The following is a 19,158-nucleotide window of genomic DNA, read 5'->3' as shown; positions in this document are numbered from 1 at the left end:
GCTTGGCCCGCAGGGGTCAGGGCATCCACGGTGCATTGAGAATGGAAACGGTTCCTAGTCACTGCCCCAGACAGCGACATGGAGGGGGACGCATGCTGGGGACGTCCTTGCCAGCAGACCCGACTCTGTATCCTACACAATTGGGCGAAACTGAGGTGCCTTGGGAGAAATGACTCCTTCCCAGGACCCTGCAGTCCCCTAAGGTTGCACTCCTCCTCGCCCCTCCAAGGGGGCTTGATGCCTCGTCTGGAGCACAGATCAAAGATGCCCCTCTTCCCCGGCTGTCCCAGGGGCTGAGCTGCCCCACTGCAGACTCCTTAACCCCAGAGCAGCCTGGCGCAGGGGGACAGGGCCTAGCCCTGTAGTCCAGCCTGTTCACACTGCCCTGTCCACGTTGCCCTGTCCACACTCAGGCTGGCCCCTGGGAAGCACCCAGGACGCGGTCCATCCTCAGCGGGGCTGGACTCATGAGTACGCGTCAGTGTCCGGGGCTGCTGTGCTATGGGGCTGGATGGAGCTCCTCATGGCCTCGGCCTGTGACTTGGATTTTCTCCCCATTTCCCAGGGGAAACCTGCTCAGCCCGGGCGCAGGAGCCTTCAAGCACCACTGACCACCAGCGCACCGTGCAAGGCTGGGCAGAGTTCACTGACATCCGCCTGGGGCCGCCCCCACCTGGCTTGCAGCCCTTCCTGGCACTGGGCAGCCCTGGCCTGGTGAGCTTGGAGGTCAGGGAGGCTGGGAGGACCTGGCCCTCACCTTCCCCAGCCCGATGAGCCCACCCTCTCCCCTCTAGGAGGCTGACGGTGATTTCGAGGGTGTCCTGTGCCCAGCAAAGATGGCAACCACCAGCTGCAGCAGCAGGTAAAAGAGCAGACCCCTCCAGGCCTCCTGGGGGCATCACAGACGAGGGATCTGTGGGAGCGATGTGGGGAGGCAGGGAAGGTGGTGCCCCACAGGGGGCCTGTCCAGCGCCAGGCATCAGGTATATGGCTCCTCCAGTGTCCCTGTGGGGCCCAGCCCTTCCATGCATGCAGGAGGGCCAGGGAGTGGCCTGCACCCCATTCCCCAGACCAGGGATGCCTAGGACACAGAGGTCCTCAACTGGAGTAACAGTGGGATCTCTTTCCCAGGTGACCCTACTTAGGCCAAGTACATGACAGTCGGGGCCAGGTGGGGGGCCCCAAAACACACACCTGTCCCTCAAAGCAAGTCCACTTCCCCCGGGCTCCACAGTCAGCAGTGACCATGGTGCCCTTCGGGGTGCTGACACGCAGCCCCACTGCCCTCACCTGCCGAGACCCCTGCCACACCTCACTCAGCTCTGCCCCGGCAAAGACAGCCACAGCCACCCAGGCAGCAGCGGGGATGGGGCAGAGGGTGTCCAGTGCCACGTCATGATGCTGGTCCCCAGCCCCCCCTCTCCAGCCGACACCTGGCTGCTCCCCCACCTAGATCACGTGGGCCCCTAAGGTCTGGTCAGTCATGTGCAGGCGGCCCAAAAGCAGGAGCCAGAGCCTGGCAACTTACTGAGACCCTGCCTCAAAGTAAAAATAAAGGACTAGGGATGGAGCTCTGTGTGAAAGCCCTGGGTTCATGCCTAGCATCAACGGGGAGGTGGCGGTGAGTGCAGGCCCAGTGTGGACAGCCAGGTGCAGGGCAGACCCACCCTGATGCCCCGGGGAGCCCCACCAGCTCCTGCTCCAGTGAGGTCAGGGGCCCCGGCTGTCGTGGAGTACCCCGCAGGGCCGGCTGGCTGTGGGCCTTGTGCGTCCACTCGGCACTGGACATAGCTCATGGGAGGGGACCCAGCATGTGGCAGGGTGGCCACTGTGGCGGCAGGCGGTGGCTTGAAGCAGCAGAGGTGTCCTAGCCAGCTGCGCCTGCTGCTTCCCGGGGCGGGAGGCTCGTGAGGCCCCTGCCACATTCCTGCGGAGAATTCCAGGCGCATGACGGAATCTTGCTGCCGACCAGGGCCTGCTGATCCCGAGCAGAGTGAAACCACACAGCTGTAGTACAGGGCTGGGTTTTGTGCCTGTGGCCGTGAGCATGTCCAGCCCCACTGGGGCACCCGTGAAACTGTCCTCTCTAGCCGAAGCCCCAGCCTCGAGCCCTGAGTGGGTATAAATGCAGCATCCCTGAACCGGTGGGGGACAGTTTGGCTGCCAGGCTGTGCTGTATGCCCAGTGGCTCTGGTGGCTCTCACAGAGGACTCAGCACCGGGGGCCACAAAACCCCTCCTCCCCCTGACTCTGGAGGAAAACATGCTTGAGACTCCGTCATCAGTCACTGAATCTGTCACTAGGCCCACATAGATGGCGTCAATATATATATATATATTTTTTTTTTACTTGAAAAGACAGTTGATGCTGGGCAGTCCCCAGCCAGCCCTGGTGGCCATGCACAGCCAGTATAGTAGGTGTCCCAAGCTTGAGGTGCCCCTCTGACCATGGAGGCATTGCACTGGTCTGTCGCCCACCCTGTGCCTGACCAGCCACACAGATGCCACCTCACAGAGCGGGCTAGAGAGGGCCTTGCTATGGACGTGCTGTGAACAGGAGGTCTGTCCACCACCAGCCTGATGGCTCTGAGGACCTGGACAGGCCAGAGTGGCACCAAAGCCCTGCCTTGAGCAGGAGCCCCAGCCCCAGCAGCCAAGGCCTGCAGGCCCTGTGGGGCTGTGAGGTGTGGCTAGGGGCACCGCCCCCCCCCCCCCAATTATAGCAGACTGTGCTCCTGCCGAGGTTCGGGCTGCTGGCCCAGGCATCCTGCTTGCCCTGGGCCTGCCGCCCTCCCTCTGCAGCTGGTTTCTCTGCATCCCACATGGCCTGGCCAGGCCCTGGGCACTCACACTTGTGAGTAGACACAGACCCTGAGGGTGTGAGTGAACCCACAGGCCCGGGCCAACCCCACTCCTTCTGGCCTAGCTGTGGGCAAGGGCTAGGACACAGCTGCGGGGCACTGGGGTGGAGACCAGCCTGGGGGCTGTCTCCAGGGGTGGCTGGGGGTGCAATGGCCTTCGGGTAGGTGCTGGAGGGGGCTACAGAGCGGTATCAGGCCAGGGCCACGGGTCACCCAGTCAGGCACATTACCCAGGAAGTTCCCTGGTGAGAGATCTAGGGGACAAGCAGGCGGCCCGGATCCCCCTTCCTCCTTGAGCTTGTAAGTTCTGAAAAGTGAGCCCCATCCTGCCCAGGCAGGAAGCAGACTGAGCAGGTGTGGGCTGGCGGGAGCAGCTGGGCGCGGATGTGCCCGTGCCGCCAGCACCCTAATCCCCATGCTGCGGCTGCTTCCCCCCTGCGTCGGCTCTGAGTAATGGCCCGGAGCAGATGGGGCTCCGGGAGGACAGCTTTAACCCCCTGGCGTCCACTGCCAGCCCCCTGTCTCATGCACACAGTGTCCCAAGATGGAGAGGGCCTGGGACTGTGGCTGACGCCCCTTGGGTGGTCAGGACCTAGGTGTCTGGGGGAACCAGGCTGGCCCTTCTGGGCTCAGGTCCCCGTGAACCAGCAGAGGCTGAGCAGCACTCAGGGCCCAGGCCTCTAGGCCACAGCATTCTCCAGCAGTGTCCTAAGCTGGGACATGGTATGGGGGCCACAAGGGGGCTCCAGGTGCCAGAGATGGGCTCCGTCCCAGGTTTGGAGTATCCTTACCTACCTGGGCTAGGCTCACGAGGACAGGCCCCTTGCCAGGTCCCCGGGGAGGAGCAGCCTCATAGGCCATCTGTACCAGCGTCTGTGGCCGGTGAAGTGACCATTGGTTCACAGAGAATGCTGCTGTCCTAGGGACAACGCGACGTGGTCTTGCAGTGCCACCATCAGCACCACGTGGACAGGAGGCATGTGGTGCCCTTGCAGGGGCCACTGTCCAGAGCCAAGTACCCTGGCAGGTGGGAAAGCACATGACCCCTGTCTGAAGGACAGATCCCAGGGTGCCCCTCCCTTCTGTTACTCTCCTGCGTGGTCCTGGGGGTGGGGACTGTGGAGGGCGCCCCATGGCCTCAATGGTTCAGCATGGCAGAGTCCACACACACAAGGAGAAGAGTGAGGTGCTTGCTGCTCCAGAGGCTCCCTGCCCAGTCCTGCCCAGGTTGCCCCAGTGGACCACCCCCTTTTGTCCCTCTTTGTCCTGTGGTCCCACACAGCCAATGTGGTCCTGCAAAAAGGGAAAACAGCCTTTGCATGCTGGGCGCCCACCACCCTCTGCCTCAGTGGGCATCACAGGGGCCCAGGGATGAGGTCGGCTGGGGGCAGGGCCTTCTGGGCACACACTGTGGGCACGGTGGCCAGGGTGGAGGACTCCAAGAGGGTGGAGCCAGAGCCATGCCCTGGCCAGAGCGCTGCACACCGGTTGCTGCTGAGTCGCCTCTGAGCTGTTTGCGGGGTGGACTACACTTCCTGGAAATAAGGGAGAGGCAGGGAGAGAGCGGGAGCCCGGAGTTCAGACATTGGGCTTGGAACAGGAGAAAACAGACGGTGACATCGGGTGGGCCTGACGCAGGTCCCCTGAGGCCAGAAAACAGGCTGAGAAGTGTGGGCGCCAAGCCAAGGGAGCCCCAACCTGCACGTGGGAGACCGGGGCCCTCATAGTGGGAGAGAGGTCCGAGAGGGCAGGGCCTGGCAGGCAGGCACAGCACCACTCTGGGCTCTGGGTCATCACCCCACCTGCACCCCACCAAGAAGACCTCAAAATCGAGGTCCCCAAGTAACAGCAGCAGGAGCATTAGAGGAAGTCCAGAAACACCCAGCACTGGAGTTCGCTGGGTCCAGGGTCCGACCTGAGGCCCTCAGCAAGCAGAGGACTTCGGGCTCAAGTCCCCTCCCGTGGCCTGGGCAGGAGGCGCAGGCCGAGAGCAGCAGGGGTGAGCGCTCGTGAGCATGGGTAAGGCCTGGCTTTGTCCCTTGCGCCAAAACATCAGAAGATAACAGCGAGTGAGGGAAAGACCACGTCCAGGTGGCAGGCAGTGCGGACCTCACCGAAGGGAGGAAGAGGCCTCGGAAACATGGCCACAGAAAGCCCGCCCGGCAGCAGCCCCAGGAGGAGACGGACGGACAGGTCCAGCGGGCTTCGAGCCACCAAGCCCAGCTGCAGCTGGAGACCCGCGGAGGGAGGCAGAGAGACATCAAAAAAGAGCCAAGCTTTTTAACAAGGATAAATTTTTTTCCAATTTAACGAGAAAAATGAAAAGCCTCCCCGACACAGGACAGTCCCTGAGCCCCAAGCACATGCAGGACAGGGATGGACACGTGGGTCCCAGGGAGCTTAGCGGGTGCTGTCCGCATTCCTGAGGTCTCCATGCTGCTGGGCACTCCAGCCTGGCGGGACCCCTGGCTTGCATGCAGCCTGGCCTCAGGCCGACCCCACGTTGCCACACCGATACCCCGTTAATCTGCGCTGTGAATTGGGGCCTCCCGAGGCCCGTGCCCTGCCTGGTTGTAACAGAGCTGGCGGCTGGCAGCCTCTAGTCATCCTGGGTACTGAATTATTTATCTCCCTCCACTCCTGCTCTGTCCATCCCTGTCTTTGCCATGACTCCGGGGCCCAGCCAGGCCCATTTTTCTTCACTCAAAAAGAAGTCATTCTAAAGCCTATGGTAGTTCCCACATGGTTGGTATCTAAGTTTACTGAGGGGCAAAACTGACCAGTGCCCAAGCAGCCTCCGGAGCTCAGGGCTCTCAGCTCCCAGCTCCACCTCAGCCTGTGAGGGACAGGAGGTCACAGCCCAGAGGCGACCAGCCCTGGTCTCCCTGGAAAGCTGGATGGACAGTCCAGGACACAGCCCAGCCGTGCCCTGGACATAAGCTGGATAGACCTAGTGTCCACCCCAGCAGCTCCTGTGGCTCCCGTAGGCAGGTTGAGGCTGAAGGCCGAATCAGGTGCAGGTCAGGCTTTGCTCTCCTGTTCTTCACAGAGCCCTGGCCATGGCCACTGTCCCTCTAGGTTCTGCCAGAGCAGGCAGGGCCCCTATCCCCACTGCAAACAGGAGCCAGGGGTGGAGAGCAGGAGGCCTCCCACAGGACCCATGCTCAGATGCAGGCAGCTGTGGCTGGTGTGGGGGTCTCTGCCTCTCAGAGAGCAAGGCCAGGGCAGGGCCTCCCTGCTGTCCACCAAGCCCAGAGGGCCTTAGTCCCTCAAGGAACAATCAGTGCCACAGCCCCACCTGGCCAGCTATGCCACTCACTTCCTGCTGGAAATCATATGGGCTTCAGTGGCCTCCAAGGAGTCTGGGCCTCAGCTGGACCCTGACCCTGACCTGATCCCGAGCAGCAGCCCTGGCCTGGGGCACAGGGTGGTGTGTGGCTCCTAGAAGCCTGGCAGGTAGAGGCCCTGACTTGGGAGTCTCCAGAGTGGATGCAGCAGGTTGCAAACATGTGGGTGCCTAGGCAGACAGGGACTCAGAGCCCACTGAGCCTGTGCCCACCGGGCCATTCTGCAGTGCTCAGCCCTGCTCTGCTCAGAGCTGCTGCCCTGCTCAGGGTGCAGGACTCAGAGGACCCCTTCTCCCCACAGGTCTGTATCGGGTCCAGTGGCTGAGGCACACGCAGGTAGGCAGAGCTGTGATGTCCACAGGCCAGTGGGGATTACAGGGAGGGCAAGACCCCGTACCCAGACCAAAGGCCCATGGGTTGGGTACCCAAGGGTGGTACCAGCTCCTCCAGGGCCCAGATGAGTAGGACCCCTGGGTGGGAGGACGGTGGGAGGTGAGGCTCCTGGCAGGCTCAGAGTGAGAGGCCATGGCTTGAGGAGGACGTGGTAGCTGGGGAAGCAGACCCTGAGTGGCCGGGCATCTCCTGAAGGTTCCAGGAGCTGTGGCTGCCAGCATGAATGGTGGCCCAGTGGGAAAGGGCCTGGGGAGCTGGGGATGGCTGCTGCCCCCAGCACCATGCTGCTCCTCAAAGTGCCCACCTGAGCCTCAGGCAGTGCCAGGGGTCTGGGTCCCCTGGGGCCAAGAGTCCTGGCCCCAAGAACCTGGAGCTGCCGTCACCCTCAGGTCTGGTCCCTTGGGAGGGCCTGGGCATCTGGTGCCCAATATGTGTCCAGCAGACAGTGCGCCTCTGTCTTCACACAGCAGAAGTGACCCTTATTTTGGGGTCTCTGGGGCCTGGCTGGAGGCGAGGGTTCCATGTCCAGGCTCATTTCTCATGGGTCCCCAGAAAGCCCGAGTCGACTCGGGTGGCCAGGAGCACTGGCAGGGCCCTGAGGCAGAGTGCCCAGCAGGATGTGCCCAGCTGTCCCATGTGCTCACGGCCCCCCCTGGCCAGCCACACAGGCAAGGTCTGTGGGTGCAGTGTCCTACTGTCCAAAGACAGCCCTCATACTGTCCACACCGTGCCCACAGCCCAGCCCCTGGGGGGCAGTGGGTGGGCATCGGGGATCCCCTCTGCTTGGGGCCACCAACCTTTTGGTGTTGCAGGGAACCCGACAGGTGGGTGGTGGCCCCTCCTTCCGCAGGGTCACAGTCCCTGAGAGGCTGCACAGGTGGAGGCTGCTTTCAGGGCAGGAACAGGGATTGAGCAGCATAGGGGAGCCAGGGATGGCCGAGCCCCAGGGCCAGGGCCAGCCAACAAGGGACCCAGGCCCCGGCCCTTCCCACAGCCTTTCTGTCCCAGGGCCGGCTCAGTGCAGGGTCAGCTCAGGCCTGGGCCTGGTTGCACACGCCGCCCGCTGAGCTCACGCTGGCCCCCTGGCCGGCCGCCCTTGGCCGGGCTGCGTTCTCTTCTCGGCAACGCCTGGAGACGGGCTGCTTGGGAACACCGCGGCGGCGTCGCTATGCGAGGCTTCCCCTCCGGCCGCCAGGGAGGCTGGCCTGCTGCCGCGCCAGCTGCAGAGGGTGCGTCCCCTCCCGGCCCCCGCCCCAGCCTGCAGGCCCCCCGGAACCATGCCACAGTAGCTGAGGGGGCTGAGTAAGGCCGGCAGATTCCTCCGGCCCCCGAGGCCCGCTCCCATCCTGCCCAGGAATGCGAAGGCGCCCGCAGCCCTCAGCTCGGCCGAGGTGGACGGCGACGGCCCGTGTTCCAGCCTGGCGTCTGGAATGTCGATCTGCCGCGCTCTGCGGTACGGGCGACTCCTGCCCCCAGTTCAGCTGTGGCCACATTCCTGGCGTGAGCCTGGGCCAGCCGGGAGCTTTTCCCCTCTCCAGTGCCAGCTCTGGCAGGCTCAGAGGAGGGGGAGAGGGCTGTATCTATGGCAACCTCCCTTTTTGTTATTTCTTATTTTCTTTTTTATGGTTTCTCCAACTTTGAAGCTCTCCAGACAGTTTACAGAGTGCAGAAAGGAAAAGTACTTTTCCTCCTCCTGAGCCCCAGCAGGGCTGGCCCAGCCCTTCCCAGCCCAGGCCAGCCAGGGCCATGCAGAGCCTAAGGCACTTCCAAACAACTCAGAGGAAACGAATTGTTTTCCTCCTCAAAGCCTAGGAACCTATTTCTAAGAGTCCCTTAGCCAGATGGCCAAAAGGACATGGAGTGAGTGGGTCCTCTGTGGCCCAGAGCCTGGAGAACTGGCCAGGCCCCAGGCCCCCGTGATCAAAGCCCCAACTCTGGCTCCAGGGTGGCTGGGTCTGCAGAGGCAATGCCCCTCAGGGTCATTTCTCACATCTGCTGACCGAGCACCCAGCAACCTGGAGAACAGCAATGTGGTCATGGGGTCCCTGTACCAGGAGCCTGGAGCCCCTGCAAGGCACCGGCAGGTCCTGGGCAGGTGACAGCAGCAGTAGATGCCAGGCTGCGAGACCTGTGGGGTGAAGGGCAGCAGCTTGGACTACTGTGGCCACTGGGCACCAAGGACCAGCGCTGCCTGTGCCTCGCAGGAGAGTATGTACTCATGATCCAGGACGTGACCGCACCTCCGTTCCTGGGCCGCACGCTGCCTACTGCCTTTAAGCACCTTCGAGTCCTGCCGGCCGCTCTCCCTCCCTGAGGACGGCTTCAGGACCAAGCTGAGGTGAACCCCACGGATGGACAGTCCTGGAGGCACCAGAGCCGCAGAGCGGCCTCCTCCCCACAAAGCCCATGCTATGTGAATCCCTAGGCACTGGCTTCAATAAAATGCTTGGCAGCAGCTCCGAAGCCCCTGTGCACCCATGTCGGGTGGGCAGGACCCAGCCATGTCCCTGGTCAGCACTGAGAGCCCTGCTAGGCACAGTGTGGGGGCCCCAAGCTCCTCAAGACGTGTACATCAGTACCACACACACAGTTCCCAAGCTAGCAAGGTCTGCCCTGGAGTCCTCTGCAGGCTGGGCTGGGTCCAGGAGTAGCCACCAGGAGGGGACGGATGGCTGGGGACAGTTTCTTCTGATGGGCCCTGGCTGCTGAGGATGCCTGGGCAGCTGCCTCTTGGCCATGTGGGAGATGCCTGGGGACCCCATCCCCTGGGAGCCTCTCCTGCACCCGGCACACATGCCCCACCCCCCGTGGGGTGTCACTCCCTGCAGCCCCAGAGTTGGGCATGGTGCATCCTCTCCTAGGCTTTGCCAAGCGGTCGCTGCTCCCTGCCACCCATGTCAGCCACAGCAAGGGGCATCCAAGCCCTGGTGCCTGGCAGGCAGGTCTGTGGCGAGTGCCTAGCAACTGCTCCCCTGCCCGAGGGGGGTGGGCCACCGCACTGCCACCCTGGAGCCCGGGCCGTCTGGGCCTGAGCCTCCAACCTGCTGGCCTGCGGCGCCCTGGGTTCACCTCGTCCCACTGCTGGGGCTTGGCCACCGCCCCCACTGGGGGTCTCGGCTCCTCCCTCCTGCTGGCGGGGCCTTGCGAAAGGGTCCTGTACAGCCTGACCCCCAAAGCTGCCGCCGCACACCTCTCCGTGCTCCGCCTCAGATACCACAGCCCCCCTGCCTCGGGATGGAACCACAGATCTGTCAAAAGAAAAACAGAAAAAATGATGTTTCAATTTAGGCAGGAATTGTCGCTGGGACGCTGCCCGGCGGCCTGCGCGCTGAGCTCCCGGAGCATGCGCAGTTTCAGTCCCAGACCGCGGCAGGAAGTTCGGAGTCCTGAAGCTGGCGGCGAGGGGCGGGCGAGGGGCTGCGCCCGGCCGGGCTGGCTTCCCGCGGAAACGTCCCCGCCTGGGCCTGCCCGCCGGGCCGCGCGGCCCCGGGGCTCGGCAGCCTCCCGGGCAGGGCGCAAGGTGGGGTCTAAGCGCAGAGGCTGCCAGCCGGGAGGACCCCAGCCTGGCTCGGCGCCTGCCGGCTGCCCACAGGCACCGTGGCGAGAGGGGGCGCAGGCAGGGCGCCCATCCCTGCCGTGCGGGCCTCCCAGTGGCCCTCCTGACCTCTGACCCCGCCCCAAAGGGGAGCGCGGCCCTTTACGAAGTGGTGATGGGCCGAGCTCGGCCTTGGAGACAAGAGGCCCCCATGGAGCCTCGCACAGAACAGCGAGCGCGGAGAGGAGGCGGACTCCGAGGAGCCCATGCCTCCCAGCCAAGCCCGCGCCAAGCAGGCCTGCGGCCACCAGGACACTCAGGATCAGCCAAGGACAGTGTGAACAGACCGCAGCCTGGAGCGGGCCGCGTCCCTGGCCACACAGGACACCTTGGAGACCTCCCCGAACCCCTGCTTCAGCCTGGCAGGCTGCCTGCTCCTGGCGCCCTGTAGGTGTGAAGCCAGCTGTGGACTCGGGGCCCTCCAGTGTCCAACCTGCTGGGCGGCTCCCATCCTGCCAGCTCACTGCCTGTCCTGGGTCAGCCACCACTGCCCAGCAGTGTCCAAGGCAGACAGTGCCCACCCTGGCCTCTTATTGCTTCCTGCTCCTCTCTTTTCAGGGCAGAGGACAGGCCCCAAGACCAGAGGCAGGAACCCTAGGGAGGGCAGGAAGGAGATGCCTACCCAGGGACACCCCCTCTCTACACATCTGTGTCACATGGGCTCATCTCAGCAGAAAGCTGCAGGACTCCCAGGAGTGGCTGAGCCACACCATTGCCAGGACCACGGAGCCACAGGCAGGGCTGTCCCTAGCCCTCAGTGACTGCCAGGTGTGGCAGGCTGACCCTAAGCCAGCACCAGGGTGCTGTGCTGCCCCTGCTCCTGCCCGCAGCCCCACTGGGATGGTGCCACTTCAAAGCTTGGGATACCCCTTCTCTGGGATCCATACCCCTTATCCCTGGAGGGCCAGTGTCGGGGACCAGGACAGGGAGCCCCCATGATACAGGGCCATATCCCCCTTCGATAGGCTGAGTCTAGGGGCCTCCTCACCAGTGTGGCCTGGGTCAGCAGCTGGCCTGGGGAGCACAGGGGTCCAGCCCAGCCTGCACTCCTCCTGGCCCCAGCATGGAGCCCTTGCTGCTCCACCTCCACAGACCCCAGGCCAACATGGCACAAGGCAAACGCCTACCGCCTGGGTGCCCAGGGAGGGCTCCAGGGAGGCCCCAAGGGACAGAAGTGCACCAAGTAGCCTTTGGGGCCAGGGCCAGCTCCTCTGGATCCCTGCCACTGTCTAGGGATGTGGAACTGACCCACAACGGCCCTGAGGACACTGACAACCTATATAAGGACATTTAGCCCTACAGGGCCCTGGACAGAGACAAGGCAGCTGGCACTCCCCGGTACAGGGCGGGAGCAGGCAAGACGCAAAGGATGCCCCCAACACTCACCACCTCATCCACAGGGAGAAGGCGCAGTGGGCAACCTGAATTGTGTGGGTACCACACCACAGTGCATGTGACCTGGCAGGACGAGGTCTCCAAGGTGGCCTGGCCTTAGGGATGCAGGAGGCATGGCATGGTCTGGGAATCCTGTGAGTGAATCCCAGGGCCCCAACCCAGCCAAACCTCAGGCTCCCTGGAGAGACAGGAGAGAGAGCCTTGCCTTTAACACAACCACTTGGCCTCACACTAACCTGCCTTTAACCCTAACCTTAACCCTCTCCGTAAAACTAACCCTAACCTCCCCTAACCCCAATTCTACTCTTAACCTCCAAGTCCTAACCTTAATCTTAATCCTTAACCTGCCCAGCATGGTGACAGTACCTGTAATCTCAACATTCAGGAGGCTGAGGCAGGAGGATTGCTGTGAGTTTAAGGCTGGTTTAGGCTACATAGTGAGTTCACGGCTGTGAACTACAGCATAAAACTGTCTCAAAAAAAAAAAAAAAAAAAAAACAAAACCCTAAATCTGGGCTGGGGATACAGCTCAGTGGCACAGTGCCTGCCTGGCAAGCCCAAGATCCTGAGTTTGATTCCTGGTACAAAAACCCTAAGCCTAACCTCACCATAACCCTAACCCTACCCTAGCGCCTCAACCCTAACCCTAACAGCCTTGACTCTAGCCTCTAGCCTCTAGCCCTGACTCCAATTCTGTAGCTGGATGGGGTCGCAGGGAGATGGGGCAGGGCTATACCTGAGCCAGTGGCTGTGCAGGTTGGGGACTCCAGGGCTCCTTCACAGGGACGTCCCTTCCAGCATGAAGGTGGGGGAAGCTGCAGATCAGGCGGGGCCACGTCAGGGATGCTGACCCTTCCTGGAGCTGCAGTCCCACAGGGGCAGCCAGAACCATGCCCCCACTCTGATCACAGACATGGTAGGAGGAGGCATTCTCACAGTGCATGGGCAGACAGGACTGTGCCTTAGCCTCCCTGGGACCCCAGGGGCAGCGCCTCCCTGACAGGGCCCTAGCACCACTGATGTCCAGGCAATGCGGAGAGCAGCAGGACCCTCCCCTCCACGCCCCCACCTCTGTGCTGGACTCAGGGCAGCCTGGGATGGCTGGGCACAGGTGCCTTGCTAGGGACCCTGCATAGGGACCCAACGCTCAGCCCAACTCAGCTCACTGCCCCAGGCTAAGATTTTAGGGCCCCATGGTGACCCTACTTCTGGCCGTCGAGACCTTGTAGGATCAGGGCCTCGGGCAGGCCCCCTGCAAACTGGCTGTGGACCTGTCCTTACACTCCAGGAGTAACGATGTAGGGTGCTGACTCTGCTAGGCCCTGCCTGGACTGCAGCGAAAGCCTGGGGTGGGGTACCCTCGGCCACCAGCTCAGCCTGTGTCCTGTCTGGGTGTGCCACCAGGAAGCCACTCAGTACAGTCCTGAGGCCACAACACTCTAGCCGCCAGGCCAGCAGGAGAAGCCTGGGGCAGGGTAGCAGCACTGGCCAGGCCAGGTCATGGGTCCCAGTGAGGTCCCGGCACTGGTTCACCTCACTTTGGTCAGGCATAGACAGAGCAGCTGCAGGCCTGGATGGAGTTTGGGGGCTGGGGCCCACCTCTGCCCTCCACCCAGTCTGCAGCCCTGCACACACATGCATGCTCACATGGGGCACACACAGACGTGCTAGAGCACATGCACGCACTTGTGCACACAGCACGCTCACACGTGGGCTTCCCTGGGCCAAAAGACCCTTGCCTAGCCCTGGATGAGGTACCCAGTCTGGGTGCCCCTCTGTGCCCAGCCTCTCCTTCCCTCTGGCCCTTGGGAGCAGGAGGCCCATGGAGCTGAGGACCTGGGGCACCCACTGCCACTCCACTGGCAGCACCTCTGCCTTGGGTCCTGCAAAGCCCGTAGCTGCTGTTCACGGGCAGGGACACCTGTCCTGGATAGAAAGCTCCTGGACTGGCCTCCTCTGAGGTGCTTTTCTGGGGTTGCTTGGCCAGGGTCAGCTTGCCAGAGGGGCCAGAAGTCTAGGCCTTCAGGAGGTGGGGTGCAGATAAGACAGCCAGCCAGCTGACCAGGGCTCTCAGGCCCCTGGTGCCCAAGGCCGGACAATGGCACACAGGCAACAGGAAGGGAGTGGCTGGCCTGGGGGAGCCAGCACAGATCCCACGGAGAACAGGCGACCAGGTCTGCCTGGGCCCTTGACCCACACAGCCCTGGGGACCAGGGTACCTGCTGCTCCATCCCATGTGCATAGTGGCCATAGGTGGGAGGATGGGCGACCAGCCAGCCCTGGGCAGAGGCTCCAGGATGGTGTCCTGCAGGCCCGATCTGGTGCCATCCCCTGCTGGGGCCTTCCTGGGTGGGGTCCTGCCCTGCACCTCTCCCACCCCCATGCGCCAGCCCTGTGTTCTGGAATCAGCCTCTGTGGAACACAAGATGGGCCGTTTTTTCTGCCAGCAAGGCGGCCAGGCCCAGCCACAGGGCAGGGAGCTCCCTCCTGGCCGGCCGGACACCTGGCCCCACACAGGACACTGCAAGACTGGCCAGGCCGGCCGGCTCTCCCCACCTGTGCTCTCCTGCCACGGACCACCTGCTCCAGGCCCAGGCGCCTGTGCCAAGGCCTCCACCCACCTGGCGCGGGCCGGCCACAGATGGCGACATGCGTCACTGGGCCCGTGGGGTGGCAGGGGCAGGCAGCCAGTCCCCAGTGTGGTCCCCACCCCTCTGCAGCCAGCAGGTCGTGGCCATGCTGGGTGCGTCTGCGGGAAGCTGGGCTCCTCCACCCTGGTTTCATATCCTCGTAGGCCAGCACTGTCTGGTGGCCAGCCCTCTCTCCTTGAGATGCGAACTGCCAGGCAGGCCCTAGGCTCAGGACACCCACAGCAGCCTGTGGGGGAGCCAGCCTCTTCCTTGTCTTGGGGCCTATGGCCCCGGACAGAGTGGTGAGGGTCACAGCAGGAGCTGGGTAAGGCTCCTCCTTGCCTGAAGGCATTCAGGTGGAACCCCCTCCTCCAGGCAACCAGGGGGAGTAGGGAGGGTTGGCGACAACCCCAGTGGGCTGGCATGGGGACACAAGGACACATGCTGTCACCGTGGCACTGGCAACAGGGCCCGGGCAGGGGACGGGTGTGCCAGCCAGCTGTTACAGTAACTGGGCAGCAGCTTCCGCTTTCCAGAGGGCACCTGGCACCCAGCCAGCAGACAACAGTGCCGGCCCTGCGACCATGGCCAGCCCCTTGGTGGGGCGGGGCAAGCCCGGGTGGGGCTACAGATACCGGACGGTGAAGGCACAGCTGGCACAGACAGAAGGCAGTCACAGGCTTGAATGAAGAGCCAGGACCGCTCTGCCCTAGGCTCACTCTCACTCCCAGGTCCCCAGGACTCGGGAAGTCACCAGATGGAAACAGGGGACAGAGATCACCCCAGGACCCACGAGACCTCATGTACAGGGGGTAGAGGACGGGACTCCTCCCTCCAAACCTGCCCCTCCAGGCCACTCTGGGCCAGGCTTTGACTGAGCTCGGTCCCAGGTGAAGGCCAGGACTACCACGGCCTCAGACCCCCACACACCCAGCTCGAGCCCCAGTGGGCAGGTCGCCCATGCCATCCCTGCCCTTCCTGCTGCTGCTGCCTGTAGCCTGGCCTGGCTTCCTGCAGCAAAGCTGTCCTTGCCCTGCTGATGCCCCAGCTGCATGCCCTCCTCCTGGCAGGCACTCTCCATGGTGTCCCGAGGGTGCCCAGGTGGGTGCTGGGGAGCATGTGCAGAGCCCAGGCCCCCGGGGACAGAGATGACCCTGGAGGAGCCTCCCTCGGCCCACCTCCAGGCTGGGGTACCGGGGACCTGAGGTGGTTCCCAGCAGTGTACTGGAGAGAAGGGGGCGGGGGTTCCTCTGATCCCAGGTTTGGGGGCTCAAGTGTGGGACAGCAGGTCTGGGAGTCTTGCTGGAAGCTGCGGGGCCACTAACCTCTCATCAGAGCCAGATCAGGCCTGGCCCAGGAGGCTGGAGCTGGGTGGACAAAGGGGCACCACGTGGGGACTCCGTCCTCAAGTCACCAGCAGCCCAGTCCTACAGAGCAGGGCCTGTGCCGCCCCAGAGCTCAGGCACAGGGGCCCTGCCGGCTCCTCCCCAGTGACACAGGCGACGCCCTGGAGCTCGAGGACCTTGGGAGATCGGCACCCTCGTTGGCTGCCCCCGGGCCCAGGGTGGCTGCGCTCAGGGGCCCAGCTACCACCCACCCTGTGCCTGACGGAGGCCGGGGACACACACAGCTGCCCGTGTGCACACCCAGTCCTTTACTGTACAGTGTCATCTCTCCCAAGGGATGGGAAGGGGGCGCTAACAGGTACACAGCGAGATAGATAAATACGCCAAGCTATTTTCTTGTTTCCTTTTTAAAATCAGGCATTTATAAACAAGAAAGCATACAGTAATTACATAAAAATAGCTCTCGAGTAGCAGAGTAAGCTGTCATATGGTCATTAGCAGCAGCGGAGAACGAGGGGGGGCCTCTGGAGCGTGTCAAGGCTGGAAATGGGGATTTTCCTTTAATTGAAAAAAATGTCACTTGAGACTCCTGACGCAGAGCATGAGGTGCCCCTCTGCCCAGGTGTGGCGGGAGGCAGGGCGGGGACTGGCGGGCAGCGGGCGGGACGAGGCTGGGCTGGAGAAGCCTGGCCCAGCCGGCTGCTCCGCCTGGCAGCAAGCTGTTTTCCTCCTCAGTTAAAACAGCCCAAAAAACAAGACAACTACCACGTAAGAAAAGTTTTTGAAAAAGGAGCCACCATATACATGTATAATACAACAGTGTGAAGTGAAAAAGTATTTACACGTTAGCTGTTTTACACTGGCTAGTTCTGTACGGGACGCAGGAGTCGTGACGGGTTAGCTGCTCCACAGATGTGTTATTGCTGTTGTTTTTTCCCTTCGTTAAAATCTTCTTTCAGTGTAGAAACGATGAGTGCTTAGGCTGAATACACAACCACGGCGATACGGGGGGCTGTCCTCCCGCCTGCGAAGAAATGGAACTGCAGCTGCCTCGTGGGTGCAGCCGGGGGGGAGAGGGGACGCCCCAGCGCCCCTCCAGCCTCCCCAGGACCAAGACCAGGGTGGGAGGCGGGAGGAGCAGAGCTGCCTGGGGCCCCGTGCCTGGCTGCTGGAGGGGGTGCTTGCCCTGGTGCTGCCACCCCAGAGGGGCGGCCACAAACTCAGGGGACCCAAAGCCACCCTGAGGCCAGCTGGTGTGTCCAGGGAGTGGCCACCGTAGACAGCCCAGGGCAAGGACACCCGCGTGCCACGGCAGCAGGGGCAGGGCGAGGGCCCTCGCCAGATGGAGCCAAACTCCAGCGGGACCGACACACTGCCACCTGCAGGCCTGGCGACAAGGACGTCACACAGAAGCACGCCAACACTTAAAGCTTTGCTCAAACTAGATCGTTTAGTTTCCCTTGAAGAAATGACTGAAACACACAAGTCTGGAAAAACAAGGCTGAGAACAGCGCTCTGCGTGTTGCGTAACAAAACTGACCCTTTACAAGACACGGTAATAATGCCCATGGGGGGGTCTGCTATGGCAGAGGTGTGAAATCCCATGCATACAGGTTTCATAACTGCAAAAGAAAAAGAAAGAAAAACTCCAAATAAATGCTGCATATACATGATGTCCCTTTTGCATTGCACTTCAGGAAGGGGGGTGTCCCGGCAGCAACCGAGCCCCCCTCAGTAAACCGAGGGCAGAACCCTGTAGACGATCCTGTCACCCGAACTTCAGGGTTCGGCAGTCTCTGGTCGCTGCCTGCGGCTGCCGGCAATTAACAATTCCGAGGTCGTGTGTACCTGCACCAGCCATCTCCACCCCCTCAGCGCCCGGCTGCCACGGTGTCGGACGGGACCTGGGCAAAGAGCTCCTGTGCGTTCTCACGTGAAGTAATACCACGATTTCAGGGTGGGAGGTGCCTCTTGTCTACTGGGAAGTAATTTTTCAAGCTTGGGCATAAAAACCTTATATAATTTGCATAAACAGTTGAGAGTAAACGAGATTATTTGGAATAAATGCAAGTAACTCCTCTGACAGTGGCAGATACCATTGCTACTGAAGACGGTACTGGGGTCAGAAGACAGGAGCTGGGGTTTCTGTACAAGATGCTGGAAGGCACAGGACGAGCCTCAAGTTCGGTTCTGCATTTCGTTTCCTTGTGATTCCCTTGTTCAACCAAGCACCAGAGGGGATTCTAAGCACTCAAGCACAGAGGGTTTGAACTGCTCTAGAAATCTGTAAAAACCTCAGTTAACTGGGGAGTAAAAAGAGAAGGGAAACTTTTTGACAAAGTGCAGTTCTAAATATACGTTTAAATGAACAAACAAAAAAAGTAATAGTAATGCTGTGTTTTGTTCCAATGCTGCAGCCTCGGCCAAAAGCGACGCTGCAGACTGAGCAGGCGGCGTGCTCCCGGGGGCAGAGGCAGTGCCCACCGCAGGCCCCCGCACGCCCTGCGCAGGGCAGCACCTCGCTGGCTGGGGGCCGCGCCGCCGGCTCCTGGTGGCTCTGCCTTCCTGGGGCCTGTGGGGCGGCGGCGTGGGCGGACGGGCGGCAGTAAGGCGGGCAGTGTTGGGCTCATCTCGCTCGCGGCGCTCTCCCTGCTCTTCCTGGCAGCAGCAGGAAGATCCAGGTCCTCGTCGCTGAAAAAATAGACTCTGAAGAAAAACTCTTGCTGTCCTCTGGCAGCCGCGGGCACAGATGAGCGCGATGGCTTCTGGGGCGGGAGGGTGGCTCGCCCCGCCGCAGTGGGTCTCCAGATGGCGTTCCGTGTGGGGTTTGGAAAGTTAGTCATAAAAAATGTGTTGGTTTTCTGAATATCAAGTCTCCCTACTGGTTTTAAATAGCTTATAACAAAAGTGTAAATGTTAGAGCGCCTGGCGAGCAGAGGGCCCGGACTGGCCTCTCTGCAGCCCGGGACGCGGCCTGCCCGCTGGAACCTGGCCAGTAGAAACTTTTGCAGTGGATCCCGAAGGTGTGCGGTTACAAACACTCGCTTGGTAATAGGCACAGGAGAGACGTTGTGCTGGGTGGCGCAGAGGCGCTGGCCGGGCCTGCAGAAGCCCGCGCCTGCCCGCTGCTCTCTGCGCCCGGCGTGGTCGTGCCCAGCGGGGGCAGCTCAGGCTAGGGCTCCAGCTCCGGGGCGCCCTCGCCGCCCCCACCGCCGCTGGCATTCTCAGGGCGCGACCGTGGCCACAGCTGCTCCTGCAGCTCCTTCACCACCTTCTCCAGGTGCTCGCGTGCCTCACGCTCCCGCAACAGGTCTGCCCGCAGCTGCTCACGGTCAGCCTCTGCGTGCTGCAGCTTCACCTGCAGGTCCTCAATCTGGAGGGGCAAGCAGCAAAGTTAGTGGGGCCCTGCCTGGCACCTGCTCCCTGCACCCCTCGGCTCCAGCTCCCAGGGGAGCTGCCCCATCTCGAGCCGGGGCAGGTGTCATGTCCCTGGCCCAGTTGGTGGCAGGGCTGAGTACAGGGTACACACGCAAGCTCCACCTGCCCCCAACACCCAGCTGTGGGTGCGAGCTCATTCTCAGAGCAACAGGCA

The 19,158-nt window shown here is 62.4% G+C and overlaps 2 protein-coding genes across 3 annotated transcripts in view; one reads left to right on the top strand and one right to left on the bottom strand.

Annotated features, from left to right (window-relative positions):
* The window catches only part of Morn1 (MORN repeat containing 1), a 41,791-nt gene extending 34,211 nt beyond the window's left edge, over positions 1-7,580 (top strand). Inside the window, exons 11-13 of one of the 2 annotated variants that reach the window (XM_063235335.1) lie at positions 566-714; positions 795-862; positions 6,509-7,580. In XM_063235335.1, coding sequence (XP_063091405.1) covers positions 566-714; positions 795-862; positions 6,509-6,668 — 377 coding nt within the window. In that variant the 3' untranslated portion in view covers positions 6,669-7,580. Of the gene's footprint in view, positions 1-565; positions 715-794; positions 1,545-6,508 lie in introns of those variants that run through there. The other variant, XM_023565264.2, reaches the window with a different exon arrangement.
* Positions 7,581-15,957: 8,377 nt separating this feature from the next.
* The window catches only part of Ski (SKI proto-oncogene), a 54,876-nt gene continuing 51,675 nt past the window's right edge, over positions 15,958-19,158 (bottom strand). The window contains exon 7 of the mRNA XM_003461536.5: positions 15,958-18,939. Coding sequence (XP_003461584.3) covers positions 18,739-18,939 — 201 coding nt within the window. The 3' untranslated portion in view covers positions 15,958-18,738. The remainder of the gene's footprint in view (positions 18,940-19,158) is intronic.

Source organism: Cavia porcellus, unplaced genomic scaffold (genome assembly GCF_034190915.1).
Source record: "Cavia porcellus strain 051 isolate PalLab524CR breed Dunkin Hartley unplaced genomic scaffold, mCavPor4.1 scaffold_25, whole genome shotgun sequence".
NCBI classification, from domain to species: Eukaryota; Metazoa; Chordata; class Mammalia; order Rodentia; family Caviidae; genus Cavia; species Cavia porcellus.
The sequence above is the reverse complement of the archived record's forward strand: the minus strand, read 5'-3'. Positions and strand labels throughout refer to the sequence as shown.